Source organism: Pristiophorus japonicus, chromosome 12 (genome assembly GCF_044704955.1).
Source record: "Pristiophorus japonicus isolate sPriJap1 chromosome 12, sPriJap1.hap1, whole genome shotgun sequence".
In the NCBI taxonomy this organism is placed as follows: domain Eukaryota; kingdom Metazoa; phylum Chordata; class Chondrichthyes; family Pristiophoridae; genus Pristiophorus; species Pristiophorus japonicus.
Genome location: NC_091988.1, coordinates 128426759 through 128446026, shown reverse-complemented (window position 1 = coordinate 128446026; position 19268 = coordinate 128426759). Strand labels below are relative to the sequence as shown.

The following is a 19268-nucleotide window of genomic DNA, read 5'->3' as shown; positions in this document are numbered from 1 at the left end:
CCAGAGGAAGGGTTAATGTACCAGAGAGTTGGGCTTCGATGGAAGAGTTAATGTACCAGAATGTGATATATTCTTTGCGGCATCACTAACACACATTGCACAAGATGGCTCTTACTGGAAACTGTCATCATGTGACCCTTTTATTATACATCAGTAGTTGCATTACCACAGTTGTCCACCAGGGAGTGCTTTATATTACAGGATAATGTACGCGAGTGTTAGGTTTCGATGGGAGAGTTAATGTACCAGAGGGAGGGGCTTTGTTGGGACAAAAGGCCTTTTTTTTTAAATCACTAAATTCACAACAATACAAATAAAAACAGAAAATGCTGGAAATATACAAAGGGTCAGACAGCATCTGAATGGAGAGGGCAGGTAAAGTTGTTCAGCTGTTTTTGTTATGTTGATTGAGGGATAAATATTGGCCAGGACACCGGGGATAACTCCCCTGCTCTTCTTCAAAATAGTGCCATAGGATCTTTTCCGTCCACCCGAGAGGGCAGGCGGGGCCTTGGTTTAGCGTCTCATCCAAAAGACGGCACACCTCTGACAGTGCAGCACTCCCTCAGCACTGCACTGGAGTGGAGTGGAGTATCAGCCTGGATTTATGTGCTACAAGTCCCTGGAGTGGGACTTGAACCCACAACTTTGCAACTCAGAAGTGTGAGTGCTACCCACTGAGCCACGGGCTGACACTATTAGTATTGATAAACAAAACACCTGTAGTGAAGGCCTAGGATAATGCAGGACATAACCAAAATGTCAGCATTTCGTCAGTGCCTCCATGCTGGTAATGGGGGCTCTGGGCCCCTCACTCACTGCTGCAGCCATGGTCGTTTCCACTCGCTGGGAGAACGGGTTCCAGTGACCATAAGGGAGGAACTCCAAGATGCCCCAATGTTCACACCAATCAGCTGGCATTGTGAGGGAAAGCCCTCCACTCACAGTATATGTGGAGTAACACGGGAGCAGCGAGTTCTCAATGCCAGTCCTGTGCCATCAGACAGCTGTACACTAGTGCCAAAGGTCACCACCTCTCGCAGTGACTCGAGGGAAGGAACAGCCTGGCACCAACACAGGCATAATGGCAGTTCATAGAGGGATGTGATCTGTGCCCAGGAGAGGCGAGAGTTCGGGGCCCAGGAGAGGCGAGTGCCCAGGGGCAGCACGGGCCAGCCCACACTGCGATATGTGTGCACACTAGGTCTGTGCAGCAGAGCAGGTCTCCAGTCGTCTTGGGTAATCCTCGCCACTGGACCGAGACCGAGCTCTGTTAAACCCGTGTGGTGGCTGGTGTGCAACGGTCACCACACGTTAAAAAAATCCACGCACAGATATCTTCCACCCTTCAATATGTAGTTCAGGATCTGGAATATTAGACCCTTCATTGAAATACCTGTGAACTCATCCCTTTTTGACGTGGAAGCAAGTCATCCTCGCTTCGAGGGACTGCCTATGAAGAATGACAGCTAGTGAGATTGCTGCTACTCCAGCCAGTGGCCTGTGAGTTATAAATACACTCAACTGTGCCACTCCCTCAGCTCGGGTGCCGACATAGTGTGGGTTCAAAGGGCATGACCCTTAGCGTTAGCGGAAGACACACTAATGCTGGAGCGCAGTTGCAGTGCCGCCTTTTCCTGAAGTGAAAAAGGTTTTGTTCTTAAACATTTGAAGTACATAAGTGAGCCAAACATGAATAATTTACGAGAAAACACATAAATCACATCGGCAGTAATTTTCCACTATTTTCTTGACTATTATTTTTACCGATTTAAACCAAACTTGGGCCATGACGTTAAACAGTGTGCCCAACAACAGAGAGCATGGACTAGAGACTGGAGCCTGTGTATATGGCCTGCTGGGTGAAATCTGAACGGTTAAATCGGTATACACACCGACTATATATCACCCTCGGTGCAACCTCGGGGCTCGCCTTTACACAGCAATAACCATCAGTGCACAGCTCCCCACCACATTTCCTGCCACTTACCCACATCTAATGTTCTATCAGGAATCTTACCAGAGTCAGAGGAGTGCTGGGTGTACTCTGGGGAGCAGTACATCCGTACTGGCAGGCAGTTATTGTTCCCCTGCGGCAGATAGAGGGGAACGGTCAATTCCATTGCATGGCTACTTACTGGGTCAATCAATGGCTGCTGTAATCAGAGAGAGTATTACAGTAAAGGCACGATGTACTGAAAGACAAGCCCTGTGTGTTACAGGCACAATATATAGAGACACTAATCCCTGTGTGTTACAGGCACCATGTATAGAGATATTAATCCCTTCAAATTCTTGGCAATCTATACCATCCAAATCCAGGATCCAGAGCCAATCCACATTCAAATGCAGGATACCCATCCAGATAAGCACTGGTATCACCCAGAAGCTGCAGAAAGGTATTGCCCCGGGTGCCCCCCCCCCCCCCCGGGAGTACAGTGGGTAACGGTGCCCCCCCCCCCCCGGGAGTACAGTGGGTAAAATGGGTGCAGCGTCTCCCCGGGGAATACACGGGGTGAAGACTATTGTCGTCCACTCCTCTGTCGCTCTGAAAATCTTCCGGTCATTGTGGAGAGGAGCTGAAGTCCAAATCCTTTTGGTCATTATTAAAATTCCAGATGAACTGAATGGGAGAGACTGGGACATTGTTATTTTGCCCTGACCTTTTTGCTATCACTTTCGACAATCCCTGAATTTGCCTCGGCATCGATATGTTCGGACAAGTTTTCGGTGCAGTTATGCTCCAGCTTCGGAAGTCCATCCTGTGAGACAATTGGACAATTACACAGAAATCCTCCGTGTTGAAAATAAACATGTCTTTCAGAGCTGTTAAATAAAGGCAGACAATTCTGCCGTGAATATTACTTTACAAGACTTAAACAAACTTCCCGTATGAAATTATAGTCTGCAAAGGCACTAAAATCACTGGTCTTTCTTGGCCCTGTTGGTAATAACACCACAGTATGACACGGTGCCATGGAGAGGAGGTGGTCCCGAGCTTAAACTTGGTCTGTGTTGAATTAATCGATCTCAGCAAGGGAGTAGCACAATTGGCCCTGGGCTCGGTGGGGTGGGGTTCTGCCAATGACCCCTTCCGGCCCTGGTCAAATAAATACCCCTCTGGCGCTCACGGTCCAAGCTGATACATGAGGAATGGTCAATTGCCTGCAATATTGGGGGCAGCCTAAGGAAGCATGGAGTAATTATCCAAATTTGCATGAGTGGAAAATCAGCCATACCAGGAATTGTCCAAAATCTAAATCCCTGATATCCATCCACTCCTGTCCTGCAAAATTCTTTGATGAGGGTGCTCGCGAGTATAATTACTCCTCACAACCTCAGGAAGACTCAACTCTTTCAGCAAAAAGAGAGCGCAGAAAATTGGGAAACGACACCCATCAATTGCTATGTGAGATTTCAAAGCAAAGTCCCTACATAAGTCAGCACAGTCCCTGTAACTGCGGCAACAAAAATCACTGTGCTCTCATTACATCAAGTGCCACCATCTGGTGAAATCAATAAACACACATACATACGTGTAAAGTATGCACCTGTGAGTTTGTAAAGCAGTTAATCCACCTTCCGCGAGAGATGGGCGCCGGAGGGACTGGAGTGCATCATCACCACCGGCAACCAAATTTTGAATTTGAAATTAATGCTTAAAGTTTAATTTGTTTTAATTTGCCGGTTTTAGTGCCCCCCCCCCCCTTTTAGCCAGGGGCACTTGTATAATTTGTGTTTTGATGCCCTCAAAAAATAACCAAAAACAGGGGGGCACCTGAAAATTTTTTGGAGCGTGCCCCCCCTTTAATTAGGGGGCACTTGATTAAAGTATTACAACAAAATAGTTGTAGGGCTGTTGATCCACCGGTACGCTTGCGGCCTTCCGCGAGAGTTGGGCACCAGAGGGACTGGAGTGCATCATCACCCCCCGGCAACCAAATTTTAATTTGATCCTTAACATCTAAAGTTTAATTTGTGTAAGTTTATCAGTTTTAGTGCCCCCCTTTAATCAGGGGGCACTGGATTTATAGTTTTACAAAAATAGTTGTAAAGTTGTTGCCCCTAGGGGGCACTTGATTATTGTTGCAACTGATTATTGTCTCAAGTGAAATAGTTGTAGAGCAGTTGATTGTCTAAAGTTTAATTTGTTCATTTGTTGGTTTTGGTGCCACTTTAATAACGGGGCATTTGATTTCAACTAAAATAGATGCAGAGCAGTTGAGTTGGGAGTGGCTTAGCCAGTCACGTGATGTTCACAAGACTCAATAAAACCCCAGCCAGTTGAGTTCTGGGGATCCACGATGAGGTATGCAGTTGTGAGCCTGGTGGATGAACTGGTAATGTGTAGTGTGATTGTTAAACCTTTGCTAATAAACCAACTAGTTCTTAATAGCAATGTGTTGCTATGAATTCTTAAGCAAAGAACCCATGAAGCAAAGATATTACAGCACGGGAGTTTGCGGCGGAAGGGGGAAGGGGCAGGGTTGTATTGTTACAATCAACGACATGGCTGAACATCTCGAACCACTCCAGCTGCCCTTACCCCTGACTCGTCATTGAGGAGTAGCTGCTGGATTAAGGTTGCAATGGTGTAGTACAGAAGGAGCAGCACGATGGGGTTCAGAATGATGGGCCAGTACAGCCCTTGGTGGGTCAGCAGTTGCCATGGTTCCGACATGTTGGTGTTGATCACTGCCGTTATACCAACCAACCTGAGTTAAGAGAAAGGAGAAATTAGTTATAAGACATTGTGCACTCACTAGAGCCTTAAGACATAGGAGCCTTACTAACACAGCACTGCCCCCCAGTCATCAAGAACCATGACACGGTCTTGGACAATGTGGACCATTTCCCATACCTCGGGAGCCTACTATCAGCAAGAGCAGGCATCGACGATGAGGTTCAATACCGCCTCCAGTGCCCCAGCGCAGCCTTCGGCCGCCTGAGGAAGAGAAAGTTTGAAGATCGGGCCCTCAAATCCGGCACTAAGTTTATGGTCTACAGGGCTGTAGTAATACCTGCCCTCCTGTATGGCTCAGAGACGTGGACCATATACAGTAGACACCTCAAATTGCTGGAGAAATACTAACAGCATTGTCTCCGCAACATCCTGCAAATCCCCTGGGAGGACAGATGCACCAATGTTAGTGTCCTCAATCAGGCCAACATCCCCAGCATTGAAGCACTGACCACACTCGACCAGCTCCATTGGGCAGGCCACATTGTTCGCATGCCAGACACGAGACTCCCAAAGCAAGCGCTCTACTTGAAACTCCTACACGGCAAGCGATCCCCATATGAGTAGAGGAACCGTTAACAGGACACCCTGAAAGCCTCCCTGATAAAGTATAACATCCCAACTGACACCTGGGAATCCCTGACCAAAGACCGCCCTAAGTAGAGGAAGTGCATCCGGGAAGGTGCTGAACACCTCGAGTCTCATCGCCAAGAGCATGCAGAAACCAAGCGCAGGCAGCGGAAAGAGCGTGCGGCAAACCAGTCCCATCCACCCTTTCCCTCAACCACTATCTGTCCCACCTGTGACAGCGACAGTGGTTCCCGTATTGGACTGTTCAGCCACCTGAGAACTCACTGTTAGAGTGGAAGCAAGTCTTCCTCAATTCCGAGGAACTGCCTATGATGATGATGACTATCAAGGAGGAGGCCATCCGGCCCCCCCCAAGCCTGTTCCCCCAATCAATTAGATCATGGTCGAGCTGTACCAAAACTCTTTTTACCGCCCCCCCCCCCTGCCCACTTTGATCCATATGCCTTGATACCCTTACTCAACAAAAATCTAACAATCTCGGACTTAAAAAATTAAATTGACCCCCAGTATCCACAGCCTTTTGGGGGAGAGAGTTTCAGATTTAAACTGCCCTTTGCGTGAAAAAAAATGTTTCCTGATTTCACTCCTGAACAGCCTGACTCTAATTTAAGGTTTAGCCCTTTTGTTCTTGTTATGTATTGATGCTTGGGGTCACCAGACACCAGGGGGCGTCACTGTCAGAGGTCATCGGGCCGTACGCACGTGCGCGCGGTTACTGGGATATAAGCGCGGGTACTTTGTCACGCGGGTACTTTGTCACGCGATTACTTTGGGGGAGAATAAAGTTGGATCAGGTTTACACCGGAGACCGTTTACAGTAACAAGGCTCTTGAGTCATTACAGTTCTGGATTCCCCGACCAGAGGAAATAGTTTCTCTATCTTTTGAATCCCTTTATCATTCTAAAGAACATAACATAAGAACATAAGAATTAGGAATAGGAGTAGGCCATCTAGCCCCTCGAGCCTGCTCCGCCACATGGCTGATCTGGCCGTGGACTCAGCTCCACTTACCCGCCCGTTCCCCATAACCCTTAATTCCCTTATTGGTTAAAAATCTATCTATCTGTGATTTGAATACATTCAATGAGCTAGCCTCAACTGCTTCCCTGGGCAGAGAATTCCACAGATTCACAACCCTCTGGGAGAAGAAATTCCTTCTCAACTCGGTTTTAAATTGGCTCCCCCGTATTTTGAGGCTGTGCCCCCTAGTTCTAGTCTCCCCGACCAGTGGAAACAACCTCTCTGCCTCTATCTTGTCTATCCCTTTCATTATTTTAAATGTTTCTATAAGATCACCCTTCATCCTTCTGAAATCCAACGAGTAAAAACCCAGTCTACTCAATCTATCATCATAAGGTAACTCCCTCATCTCCGGAATCAGCCCAGTGAATCATCTCTGTACCCCCTCCAAAGCTAATATATCCTTCCTTAAGTAAGGTGACCAAAACTGCACGCAGTACTCCAGGTGCGGCCTCACCAATACCCTATACAGTTGCAGAAGACCTCCCTGCTTTTGTATTCCATCCCTCTCACAATGAAGGCCAACATTCCATTCGCCTTCCTGATTACCTGCTGCACCTGCAAACTAACTTTTTGGGATTCATGCACTAGGACCCCCAGGTCCCTCTGCACCGCAGCATGTTGTAATTTCTCCCCATTCAAATAATATTCCCTTTGACTGTTTTTTTTTCCAAGGTGGATGACCTCATATTTTCCGACATTGTATTCCATCTGCCAAACCTTAGCCCATTCGCTTAACCTATCTAAATCTCTTTGCAGCCTCTCGTGTCCTCTACACAACTCACTTTCCCACTAATCTTTGTGTCATCTGCAAATTTTGTTACACTACACTCTGTCCCCTCTTCCAGGTCATCTATGTATATTGTAAACAGTTGTGGTCCCAGCACAGATCCCTGTGGCACACCACTAACCACCGATTTCCAACCCAAAAAGGACCCATTTATCCCGACTCTCTGCTTTCTGTTAGCTAGCCAATTCTCTATCCATGCTAATACGTTTCCTCTGACCCCGCGTACCTTTATCTTCTGCAGTAACCTTTTGTGTGGCACCTTATCGAATGCCTTTTGGAAATCTAAATACACCACATCCATCGGTACACCTCTATCCACCATGCTCATTATATCCTCAAAGAATTCCAGTAAATTAGTTAAACATGATTTCCCTTTCATGAATCCATGTTGTGTCTGCTTGATTGCACTCTTCCTATCTAGATGTCCCGCTATTTCTTCCTTAATGATAGCTTCAAGTATATTTTCCCCACTACAGATGTTAGAGAACTCTGCCCTCATCCCAGTGTAGTCCCCTTTGTTTAAGCCAGACCTCAATTCGTTCAGCCCTCAGCCTTCATGCAGTATAACGTGGATAAATGTGAAGTTATCCACTTTGGTAGGAAAAACATAAGTATTGTTTAAATGGTGATGGCTTAGGAAATGTCGATGTACAGAGGGTCCTTGTACACCAGTCATTGAAAGCAAACATGCAGATGCAGCAAGCAGTTAGGAAGGCAAATGGTATGTTGGCCTTCATTGCAAGAGGATTTGAGTACAGGAGCAAGTTATACAGGGCCTTGGTGAGACCGCACCTGGAGTATTGTGTGCAGTTTTGGTCTCCTTACCTAAGAAAGGATATACTTGCCAAAGAGGGAGTGCAGCGAAGGTTCACCAGACTGATTCCTGGGATGGCAGGACTGACATATAAGGAGAGATTGGGTCGACTAGGCCTGTATTCACTAGAGTTTAGTAGAATGAGAGGGAATCTCATTGAAATGTATAAAATTCTGACTGGGTTGGATAGACTAGATGCGGGGAGGATGTTTCCCCTGGCTGGGAAGTCTAGAACTAGGGGTCACAGTCTCAGGATACGGGATAGGAAATTTAGGACTGAGATGAGGAGAAATGTTTTCACTCAGAGGGTGGTGAACCTGTGTAATTCTCTGCCACAGAAGGCTGTGGAGGCCAAGTCACTGAATATATTTAAGAGGGAGATAGTTAGATTTCTAGACACAAAAGGTATCAAGGTGTATGGGGAAAAAGCGGGATGGTGTTGAGGTAGAGGATCAGCCATGATCATATTGAATGGCGGTGCAGACTCGAAGGGCCGAATGGCCTACTACTGCTCCTATTTTCTATGTTTCTATATTGCTGAATATTCGGCTGCCTGGGCAAACCAAGCTAGAAGCTGCATAAGAGGAGACCAGTTATATAAAACACACAAGGGGAGAGGGGGTCTTCTCTCATCACTTAATGTTGCTCGAATCAATCCGAGGTTTGCACTTCCCATTCCAAATGTTAATCACTCTTTGGACGACAAATTCTTCCTGACAACTCTCGCCATTGTTGATCTGTGTTACCTTGCTCTAGTGTCCTGGATTAACCTCATCAAACATCTTTAATGTCTTGTGTACTTTTATAAGAATATAAGAAATAGGAGCAGGAGTAGACCACCTGGTCCCTCGAGCCTGCTCCATCATTTAATAAGATCATGGCTGATCTGATCTTGGCCTCAACTCCACTTCCCTGTCCGCTCCCCATAACACTTTATTTCCTTTTTGTTCAAATATCAGTCTATCTCCGCCTTAAATATGTTCAATGACCCAGCCTCCACAGCTCTTTGGAGCAGAGAATTCCACAATTTACAACACTCAGAAGAAATTTCTCCTCATCTCAGTTTTAAATGGGCGGCCCCTTATTCTGAGACTATGTCCCCGAGTTTTAGTTTCCCTTATGAGTGGAAATATCCTCTCTGCATCCACCTTGTCGAGCCCCCTCATTATCTTATGTTTCAATAAGATCACCTCTCATTCTTCTGAACTCCAATGTGTTTAGGCCAACCTACTTAACCTATCTTCATAAGTCAATCCCCTCATCTCCAGAATCAACTTAGTGAACCTTCTCTGAACAGCCTCCAATACAAGTATATCCTTCCTTTAAATACGGAGACCAAAACTGTACGCAGTACTCCAGGTGTGGCCTCACCAACACCCTGTACAGTTGTAGCAGGACTTCTCTGCTTTTATACTCTATCCCCCTTGCAATAAAGGCCAACATTCCATTGGCCTTGCTGATTACTTGCTGTACCTGCATACTAATGTTTTGTGTTACATGCACAAGGACCCCAGATCCCTCTGTACTGCAGCACTTTGTAATTTTTTTCCATTTAAATTATAATTTGCTTTTCTATTTTTTCTGCCAAAGTGGATAACATTTTCCCCACAATATACTCCATTTGCCAAATTTTTGCCCGTTCACTTAGCCTGGCTATATTCCTTTGCAGATTTTTTGTGTCCTCCTCACAATTTGCTTTCCCACCCATCTTTGTATCATCAGCAAATTTGGCTACATTACACTCGGTCCCTTCATCCAAGTCATTAATAGAGATTGTAAATAGTTGAGGCCCCAGCACTGATCACTGCGGCAACTTACTAGTCACTGTTTGCCAACCGGAAAATGACCCATTTATCCCGTTACTCTGTTCTCTGTTAGTTAGCCAATCCTCTATCCATGCTAATATATTACCCTCAACCCCGTGAACTTTTATCTTGTGCAGTACCCTCATTTTAAGGCTCCATATTTGCCCAGTCTTTCCTCTGAAGCTCAATCGTTTGATGCCTTGTCTCAGCCTCGAGAGTGTTCACTGCAGACTCCTGGGCTTCAATACTTCCCATGGGTCTTGTTGACCGGGCACTGTACGCCAGGTATGCTCTGACCTTACACTGTCCCCCAGGTGCTCTCTGACCTTACACTGTACCCCAGGTGCTCTCTGACCTTACACTGTATCCCAGGTGCTCTCTGACCTTACACTGTATCCCAGGTGCTCTCTGACCTTACACTGTACCCCAGGTGCTCTCTGACCTTACACTATACCCCAGGTGCTCTCTGACCTTACACTGTATGCCAGGTGTTCTCTGACCTTACACTGTATCCCAGGTGCACTCTGACCTTACACTGTATCCCAGGTGTGCTCGTATCATCATCATAGGCAGTCTCTCGGAATCGAGGAAGACTTGCTTCCACTCTTGGAATGAGTCCTTCGGTGGCTGAACAGTCCAATACGAGAACCACAGTTCCTGTCACAGGTGTGACACATAGTCGTTGAGGGTAAGAGAAGGTGGGACAGGTTTGCTGCACGCTCTTTCCGCTGCCTGCGCTTGATTTCTGCATGCTCTCGGCGATGAGACTCGAGGTGCTTAGCGCCCTCCCGGATGCACTTCCTCCACTTAGGGCGGATTTTGGCCAGGGACTCCCAGGTGTCAGTGGGGATGTTGCACTTTATCAGAGAGGCTTTGAGGGTGCCCTTGTAACGTTTCCGCTGCCCATCTTTGGCTCGTTTGCCATGAAGGAGTTCCGAGGAGAGCGCTTGCTCTGGGAGTCTTGTGTCTTGCATGCGGACAATGTGGCCTGCCCAGCAGAGCTGATCAAGTATGGTCAGTGCTTCAATGCTGGGAATGTTGGCCTGGATGAGGACACTGATGTTGGTGCATCTGTCCTCCCAGGGGATTTGTAGGATCTTGCGGAGACATCTTTGGTGATATTTCTCCAGCGACTTGAGGTGTCGACTGTACATGGTCCATGTCTCTGAGCCATAGAGGAAGGCGGGTATTACTACAGCCCTGTCGACCATGAGCTTGGTGGCAGATTTGAGGGCCTGGTCTTCGAACACTCTTTTTCTCGTGCTGGCGCAATGGAGGCGGATGTTTGATCTCGTCGTCAATGCCTGCTCTTGTTGATAAGAGGTTCCCGAGGTATGGGAATGGGCCACAGTGTCCAGGGCCGCGCTGTGGATCCAGATGACTGGGAGGGCAGTGCTGTGCGGCGAGGACAGGCTGGTGGAGGACCTTTGTCTTACGGATGTTTAGCATAAGGCCCATGCTTTTGTACGCCTCAGTAAATACGTCGACTATGTCCTGGAGTGCAGCCTCTGTATGTAGCTCGATGACAGAGGTTGGGGTGGTCTTGGATCTGGCCTGGAGACGGCAAAGGCTGAACATCTTCCCACTGGTTCTGTACTTTTGTTCCACTCCAGCGGGGAGCTGGTTGACTGTGAGGGGGAGTCTGACCATGCTCTGTACCCCAGATGTGCTCTGACCATACATACACTGTATCACTTTAACGTGACATCTTCCCACTTATACTCAACAGACCTAGCATGTGAATTCAACAATGTGCCACTGTTTATTGCTGCAGTTGACTTGCGGGTCACACTTTAACCTTCACTGCCTGGACAGCGGGTTAGCGGAGTAGATCACCCGCCCTGTCTACAACCTGTTGATTTCCATGACACGGAAATCGGGCGGGTTCTGTAAGGGGCGAACGATCCCAAGCGGTGGAGATAACAAACTATCCCATGAAATGTCAACTCCACCATTATTCCCAGTTCTCTTTCTATTTCACTGTAACTACTATACACCACTGAAAGAATAGTGTGACTTCTAGTTTTCCTCATGCACCTACCTGCCGCCAATTTAATTCGCTCAATTGCAGATTTTTATTAAACTCCTTTTCGAGCTACCTCGCTACTTCTGACTGGACTGCTCCCTGGTTTATTATCTGACTATCTTGTCTTGGGTTTGTTAATTCAAATTTTTACAATTAGATTATGGACAGTGGGCTGGTTAGCACTGGTCCCAGTGGGAGTGGGGGTCCCAGCACTGATCGCAATGGGAATGGGACTCCCGGTGGGAGTGGTGGTTCCCAGCACTGGTCCCAGTAGGAGTGGGGGTCCCAGTGGGAGTGGGGGTCCCTGCACTGAATCCAGTGGGAGTAGGGGTCCCTGCACTGAATCCAGTGGGAGTAGGGGTCCCTGCACTGAATCCAGTGGGAGTGGGGGTCAATGCACTGAATCCAGTGGGAGTGGGGGTCAATGCACTGAATCCAGTGGAAGTAGGGGTCCCTGCACTGAATCCAATAGGAGTGGGGGTCAATGCACTGAATCCAGTGGGAGTGGGGGTCCCTGCACTGAATCCAGTGGGAGTGGGGGTCAATGCACTGAATCCAGTGGGAGTCGGGGTCCCTGCACTGAATCCAGTGGGAGTGGGGGTCCCTGCACTGAATCCAGTGGGAGTGGGGGTCCCTGCACTGAATCCAGTGGGAGTGGGGGTCCCTGCACTGAATCCAGTGGGAGTAGGGGTCCCTGCACTGAATCCAGTGGGAGTGGGGGTCCCTGCACTGAATCCAGTGGGAGTAGGGGTCCCTGCACTGAATCCAGTGGGAGTAGGAGTCCCTGCACTGAATCCAGTGGGAGTAGGGGTCCCTGCACTGAATCCAGTGGGAGTGGGGGTCAATGCACTGAATCCAGTGGGAGTAGGGGTCCCTGCACTGAATCCAGTGGGACTGGGGGTCCCAGCACTGGTCCCTGTGATAGTGGTGGTCCCAGCACTGAATCCGTGGGAGTGGGGGTCCCAGCACTGAATCCAGTGGGAGTGGGGGTCCCAGTGGGAGTAGGGGGTCACAGTGACAGTGGGGGTCCCGTGGAAGTGGAAGTCCCAGTGGCAGTGAAGGTCCCAGCACTGAATCCAGTGGGAGTAGGGGTCTCAGTAGGAGTGGGGTACCAGTGGGAGTGGGGGTCCCAGTACCGAATCCAGTGGGAGTGGGGGTCCCAGTAGGAGTGGGGTACCAGTGGGAGTGGGGGTACCAGCACTGAATCTAGTGGGAGTGTGGGTCCCAGCACGGGTCCCAGAGGTGATGCCTCATGTTATCACTCCCCTAACAAATACTCACTGTTTTCTTTCCCTCAGCCGACACCTTATTCAGGTTCTGCCTCAAATTCCCGTTGTTTTCAGTTACAATAGAAGCTTTTCATGAGGAACTTTATCAAATGCCTCATGGTAATCAAAGTTCACCACATCACATGGTTTTCCATTGTCCACGGTGAATGTCAGTTCCTCAAAAATGTTCAGAAGGACCTTCAGGCAGGATATTAGCCTTGAACAGCCATTATCAATTGTATTATTTTTATACAGGCACCCTCAAGTTACCATTATTTTACCAAACATTGTTGGACTACTGGGTCTGCAGTTCCCAGATAAGTTTTGTGTCCTTTCTTGAATACGGGTACTACGTTAGTTTGGTTCCAATCTCATCATAGGCAGTCCCTTGAAATCGAGGAAGACTTGCTTTCACTCTAAAAGTGAGTTCTCAGGTGGCTGTACAGTCCAATACAGGAATTACAGTCTCTGTCACAGGTGGGACAGACAGTGGTTGGAGGAAAGGGTGGGTGGGGAGTCTGGTTTTCCACACAAACCTTCTGCTGTCTGCACTTGATTTCTGCATGCTTTTGTTGATGAGACTCGAGGTGCTCAGCGCCCTCCTAGATGCACTTCCTCCACTTAGGGCGGTCTTTGGCTAGGTACTCCCAGGTGTCGGTTGGGATGTTACATTTTATCAAGGAGACTCTGAGGGTGTCCCCAAAACATTTCCTCTGCCCACCTGGGGCTCGCTTGCCGTGTAGGAGTTCCGAGTAGAGCGCTTGCATTGGGATTCTTGTGTCAGGCATGCAAACAATGTGGCCCGCCCAACGGTGCTGGTCGAGTGTGATCAGTGCTTCGATGCTGGGGATGTTGGCCTGATCGAGGTGCGTCTCTCCTCCCATGGGATTTGCAGGTTCTTGCGGAGACATCGTTGGTGGTATTTCTCCAGCGATTTGAGGTGTCTACTGTATATGGTCCATGTCTCTGAGTCATACAGGAGGGCGGGTATCATTATAGCCCTATAGACCATGAGCTTGATGCCAGATTTGAGAGCTTGATCTTCGAAAACTCTCTTCCTCAGGCGGCCGAAGGCTGCGCTGGCGCACTGAATGCGGTGTTGAACCTCGTCGTCGATGTCTGCCTTTGCTGATAATAGACTCCCGTGGTTTGGAAAGTGGTCCACGTTGCCAAAGGCCGCGCCGTGGATCTTGATGGCTGGGGGGCAGTGCCGTGTGCTGGGGTCAGGTTGGTGGAGGACCTTCGTCTTACAGATGTTTAGTGTAAGGCCCATTCTCGTACGCCTCAGTGAAGATGTTGACTATGACTTGGAGTTCAGTCGCTGAATGTGCGCAGACACAAGCGTCGTCCGTGTACTGTAGCTCGACGACAGAGGATGGGATGATCCCAATCTACTGGGACCTCATTAGCACTCATCACTCTCTCGTCACAATTGCTGGCATCCAAGTGTCAGCCGTAGCTCAGTTTGTAGCATGCTCGCTCGAGTCAGAAGATCATGGGTTCAAGTCCCACTACTGACACTTATTTAGTCTGACTCTCCGAGCTTATCTTGTCCATAAGACCCACCCCCTGCTTCCTTGACCCTGTTCCTATTAAACTGCTGACCACCCAATTTCCCTTCCTGGCCCCAATGTTAGCTGATATTTTTAATGGTTCGCTCGCCTCAGTTACACCTAATATTTTTTTAGGCACGTGGCCCATTAAGATTCGCCCATGTGCGAAATTACATGTTGGAAAAGGCAGTACTGGGCTGCATGGGGCTGGCAAACATCTGTGCAGCCACACAGCTTAGAGGGTATGTTGGTACTACTGAAACCCTCCCCTTTAAATCTGCTGTCATCAACCCACTCCTCAAATAACCCACCCTTGTCCCCACAGTCCTTGCAAACTACCACCCCATCTCCAATCTCCCTCGCCTCACCAAATTCTTATCACCTCCCAAACCCGTGCCCATCTTTGCTGCAACTCTACATTTGAGCCTCTCTAACAAAATTTCCGCCCCTGCTACAGTATTCAAACAGCCCTTATCAAAGTCTATAGAATCATAGAAATTTACAGCACGGAAGGAGGCCATTTCGGCCCATTGTGTCCGCGCCGGCCGACAAAGAGCTATCCAGCCTAATCCCATTTTCCACATCTTGGTCCGTAGCCCTGTAGATTACGGCACTTCAGGTGCACATCTAAGTACTTTTTAAATGTGGTGAGGGTTTCTGTCTCCACCATCCTTTCAGGTAGTGAGTTCCAAACCCCCACCACCCTCTGGGTGAAAACATTTCTCCTCAAATCCCCACTAAACCTCATACCATTTACTTGAAATCTATGCCCCCTGGCCGTTGACCCCTCTGGTAAGGTAAATAAATCCTTCCTATCCACTCTATCCAGGCCCCTCATAATTTTATACACCTCAATAAGATTTCCCCTCAGCCTCCTCTGTTCCAAAGAAAACAAATCCAGCCTATCCAATCTTGATTCATAATTTCCTGCAGTCTACAGCTTTCTTCTTCATTCACAACCACACAACCAATATTTGTATCATCGGCAAACTTCTTAATCATACCCCCTACATTCAAGTCTAAATCATTGATATATATATCACAAAAAGCAAGGCACCCAGCACTGAGCCTGCGTGACCCCACTTGAAACAGCCTTTCAGTCACAAAAACACCCATCAACCATTACCCTTTGCTTCCTGCCTCTGAGCCAATTTTTGGATCCAACTTGCCAGTTTGCCCTGGATCCCATGGGCTTTTACCTTCATGACCAGTCTGCCATGTGGGACCTTGTCAAAAGCTTTGCAAAAGTCCATATATACTACATCGTACGCACTGCCCTCATTGACCCTCCTGGTTACCTCCTCAAAAAATTCAACCATGTTAGTCAGACACGGCCTTCCCTTAACAAATCCATGCTGACTGTCCCTAATTAATCCGTGTCTTTCTAAATATAGATTTATCCTGAAACTCAGAAATTTTTCCAATAATATTTCCATCAGCGAGGTTAGGCTGACTGGTCTGTAATTATTCAGTCTATCCCTTTCTCCCTTTTAAACGAAGGCACAATAGCAGTCCTCCATTCCTCTGGCACCACACTTGAAGCCAGAGAGGACTGAAAATTATGGTTAGAGCCTCTGCTATTTCCTCTTTTGCTTCTCTTAACAGCCTGGGATACATTTCATCCAGGCCTGGGGACTTATCCACTTTCAGAACTGCTAAACCCCTTAATACTTCCTCTCTCATTATGTTTATTTCATCTAATATTTCACACTCCTCCTCCATGATTGCAATGTCTGCATCGTCCCTCCCTTTTGTGAAAACAGACGCAAAGTATTCATTACGAACCATACACACATCTTCTGCCTCCACACACACATTACGGGTCCTTTTCAGAATGGCAGGCAGTGACTAGTGGGGCACCACAAGGTTCAGTGCTTGGACCCCAGCTATTTACAATATACATTAATGATTTAGACGAAGGAATTAAATGTAATATCTCCAAGTTTGCAGATGACACTAAGCTGGGTGGCAGTGTGATCTGTGAGGAGGATGCTAAGAGGCTGCAGGGTGACTTGGACAGGTTAGGTGAGTTTGCAAATGCATGGCAGATGCAGTATAATGTGGATAAATGTGAGGTTATCCACTTTGGTGGCAAAAACAGGAAGGCAGATTATTATCTGAATGGTGACAGATTAGTAAAAGGGGAGGTGCAACGAGACCTGGGTGTCATGGTACATCAGTCATTGCAAGTTGACATGCAGGTACAACAAGCAGTAAAGAAAGCAAATGGCATGTTGGCTTCATAGCTAGAGGATTTGAGTATAGGAGCAGGGAGGTCTTACTGCAGTTGTACAGGGCCTTGGTGAGGCCACACCTTGAGTATTGAGTGCAGTTTCGGTCTCCTAATCTGAGGAAGGACATTCTTGCTATTGAGGGAGTGCAGCGAAGGTTCACCAGACTGATTCCCGGGATGGCGGGACTGACCTATCAAGAAAGACTGGATCAACTGGGCTTGTATTCACTGGAGTTCAGAAGAATGAGAGGGGACCTCATAGAAACGTTTAAAATTCTGACAGGTTTAAACAGGTTAGATGCAGGAAGAATGTTTCCAATGTTGGGCAAGTCCAGAACCAGGGGTCACAGTCTAAGGATAAGGGGTAAGCCATTTAGGACCGAGATGAGGAGAAACTTTTTTACCCAGAGAATTGTGAACCTGTGGAATTCTCTACCACAGAAAGTTGTTGAGTCCAGTTCATTGGATATATTCAAAAGGGAGTTAGATGTGGCCCTTACGGCTAAAGGGATCAAGGGGTGTGGAGAGAAAGCAGGAATGGGGTACTGAAGTTGCATGATCAGCCATGATCATATTGAATGGTGGTGCAGGCTCGAAGGGCCGAATGGCCTACTCCTGCACATATTTTCTAGGATTCTATTATGGGGGCTGGATTTCCCGGTCCTGCTTGCCTCTGTTTTTGCCCCGGAGGGGCAGCGATGGCGGCGGTGAGCTTTTACGGGCGGGTGGCCGGCTTCCAGCACCCCGCTGGGGTTTCCGGGACCGGTTTTGGCGGGGCGCAGAGCATTACCGCCCGGGAGAGGCGAGCCGGTGTGCAACACCCCCGGTTGCGACACCGGCTCAATTTTTGGCTCCCACTCGATCCGTACGCCCCGCAGCGCTCCCTGCTGGGACCGCCTGTGAAAACAGGCGTTCCGACCTATAGTGGCTGCAGTGAAGTCAGTAATGTCCACCTCAGGTAAGTGTGATTTTTGGTTCTTTTAATTTGTTTTGTGATTTATCTTGTGGTGGCATGGGCTATGTATTGGGAATATATTTGATGTTTTTTTCTCCCCCCAGGCCTCTCTCAGAACGCTCTGAGGCCGGCTGTTTAGCTGGAGATTTTCCCATGCTCAGCTGGCCTAGTGCCCTGAGACAGGTGTGAAACGCCTCCCTTACTGCTCCGCCCCACATTCGGGGCCCAGCTGCCCAATTTTGCTGACTGAGGCGCAAACTGTTCCCGGACAGGATTAGGACCGTCCCACTGTCATTAACGCCCCGAAATCCCAAAAGCCTAAAATCCAGCCCTGGCTCTCTCATCGGCCCTACTCCTCCACATGTGACTGTGGCCATGGAAAGCGATCCCTACTCATCCTGCCCAAACCCTCTACAGCCTTTGACACAGTTGATTAATCAATCATGTTGGAATCAATTATTAAGGATGAAATAGCAGCGCATTTGGAAAGCAGTGACAGGATCGGTCCAAGTCAGCATGGATTTATGAAAGGGAAATTATGCTTGACGAATTTTCTGGAATTTTTTTAGGATGTAACTAGTAGAGTGGACAAGGGAGAACCAGTGGATGTGGTGTATTTGGACTTTCAAAAGGCTTTTGACAAGGTCCCACATAAGAGATTGGTGTACAAAATCAAAGCACATGGTATTGGGGGTAATGTACTGACGTGGATAGAGAACTGGTTGGCAGACAGGAAGCAGAGAGTCGGGATAAACGGGTCCTTTTCAGAATGGCAGGCAGTGACTAGTGGAGTGCTGCAGGGCTCAGTGCTGGAACCCCAGCTCTTTACAAGATACATTAACGATTTGGATGAAGAAATTGAGTGTAATATCTCCGAGTTTGCAGATGACACTAAACTGGGTGGCAGTGTGAACTGTGAGGGGGATGCTAAGAGGCTGCAGGGTGACTTGGACAGGTTAGGTGAGTGGGCAAATGCATGGCAGATGCAGTATAATGTGGATAAATGTGTGCGGGAAGTGTATCCGCCTCCAGCTCCTGACGGTCCGCGTTACGGAATTGGAGCTGAGGGTGGATTCACTCTGGAGCATCCACGATGCTGAGAATGACGTGAGTATCACGTGTAGTGAGTTGGTCTTACCGCAGGGAAAGGGTCCACAGCCAGATAGGGAATGGAAGACCAGCAGGAAGAGTAGAGCAAGGAAGGTAGTGCAGGGGTCCCCTGCGGTCATCCCCCTGCAAAACAGATACACCGCTTTGGGTACTGTTGAGGGGAATGACTCATCAGGGGAGGGCAGCAGCAGCCAAGTTCATGGCACCGTGGCTGGCTCTGCTGCACAGGAGGGCAAGAAAAAGAGTGGGAGAGCGATAGTGATAGGGGATTCAATTGTGAGGGGAATAGATAGGCGTTTCTGCGGCCGCAACCGAGACTCCAGGATGGTATGTTGCCTCCCTGGTGCAAGGGTCAAGGATG

At 48.2% G+C, this 19268-nt stretch overlaps 1 protein-coding gene across 1 annotated transcript in view; it reads right to left on the bottom strand.

The window, feature by feature from the left end:
- The window catches only part of LOC139276865 (piezo-type mechanosensitive ion channel component 2), a 585431-nt gene that overhangs the window by 554209 nt on the left and 11954 nt on the right, over positions 1-19268 (bottom strand). Inside the window, exons 5-7 of the mRNA XM_070894861.1 lie at positions 4547-4715; positions 2721-2762; positions 2021-2090 (exon numbers count right to left, since the gene is read on the bottom strand). Coding sequence (XP_070750962.1) covers positions 2021-2090; positions 2721-2762; positions 4547-4715 — 281 coding nt within the window. The remainder of the gene's footprint in view (positions 1-2020; positions 2091-2720; positions 2763-4546; positions 4716-19268) is intronic.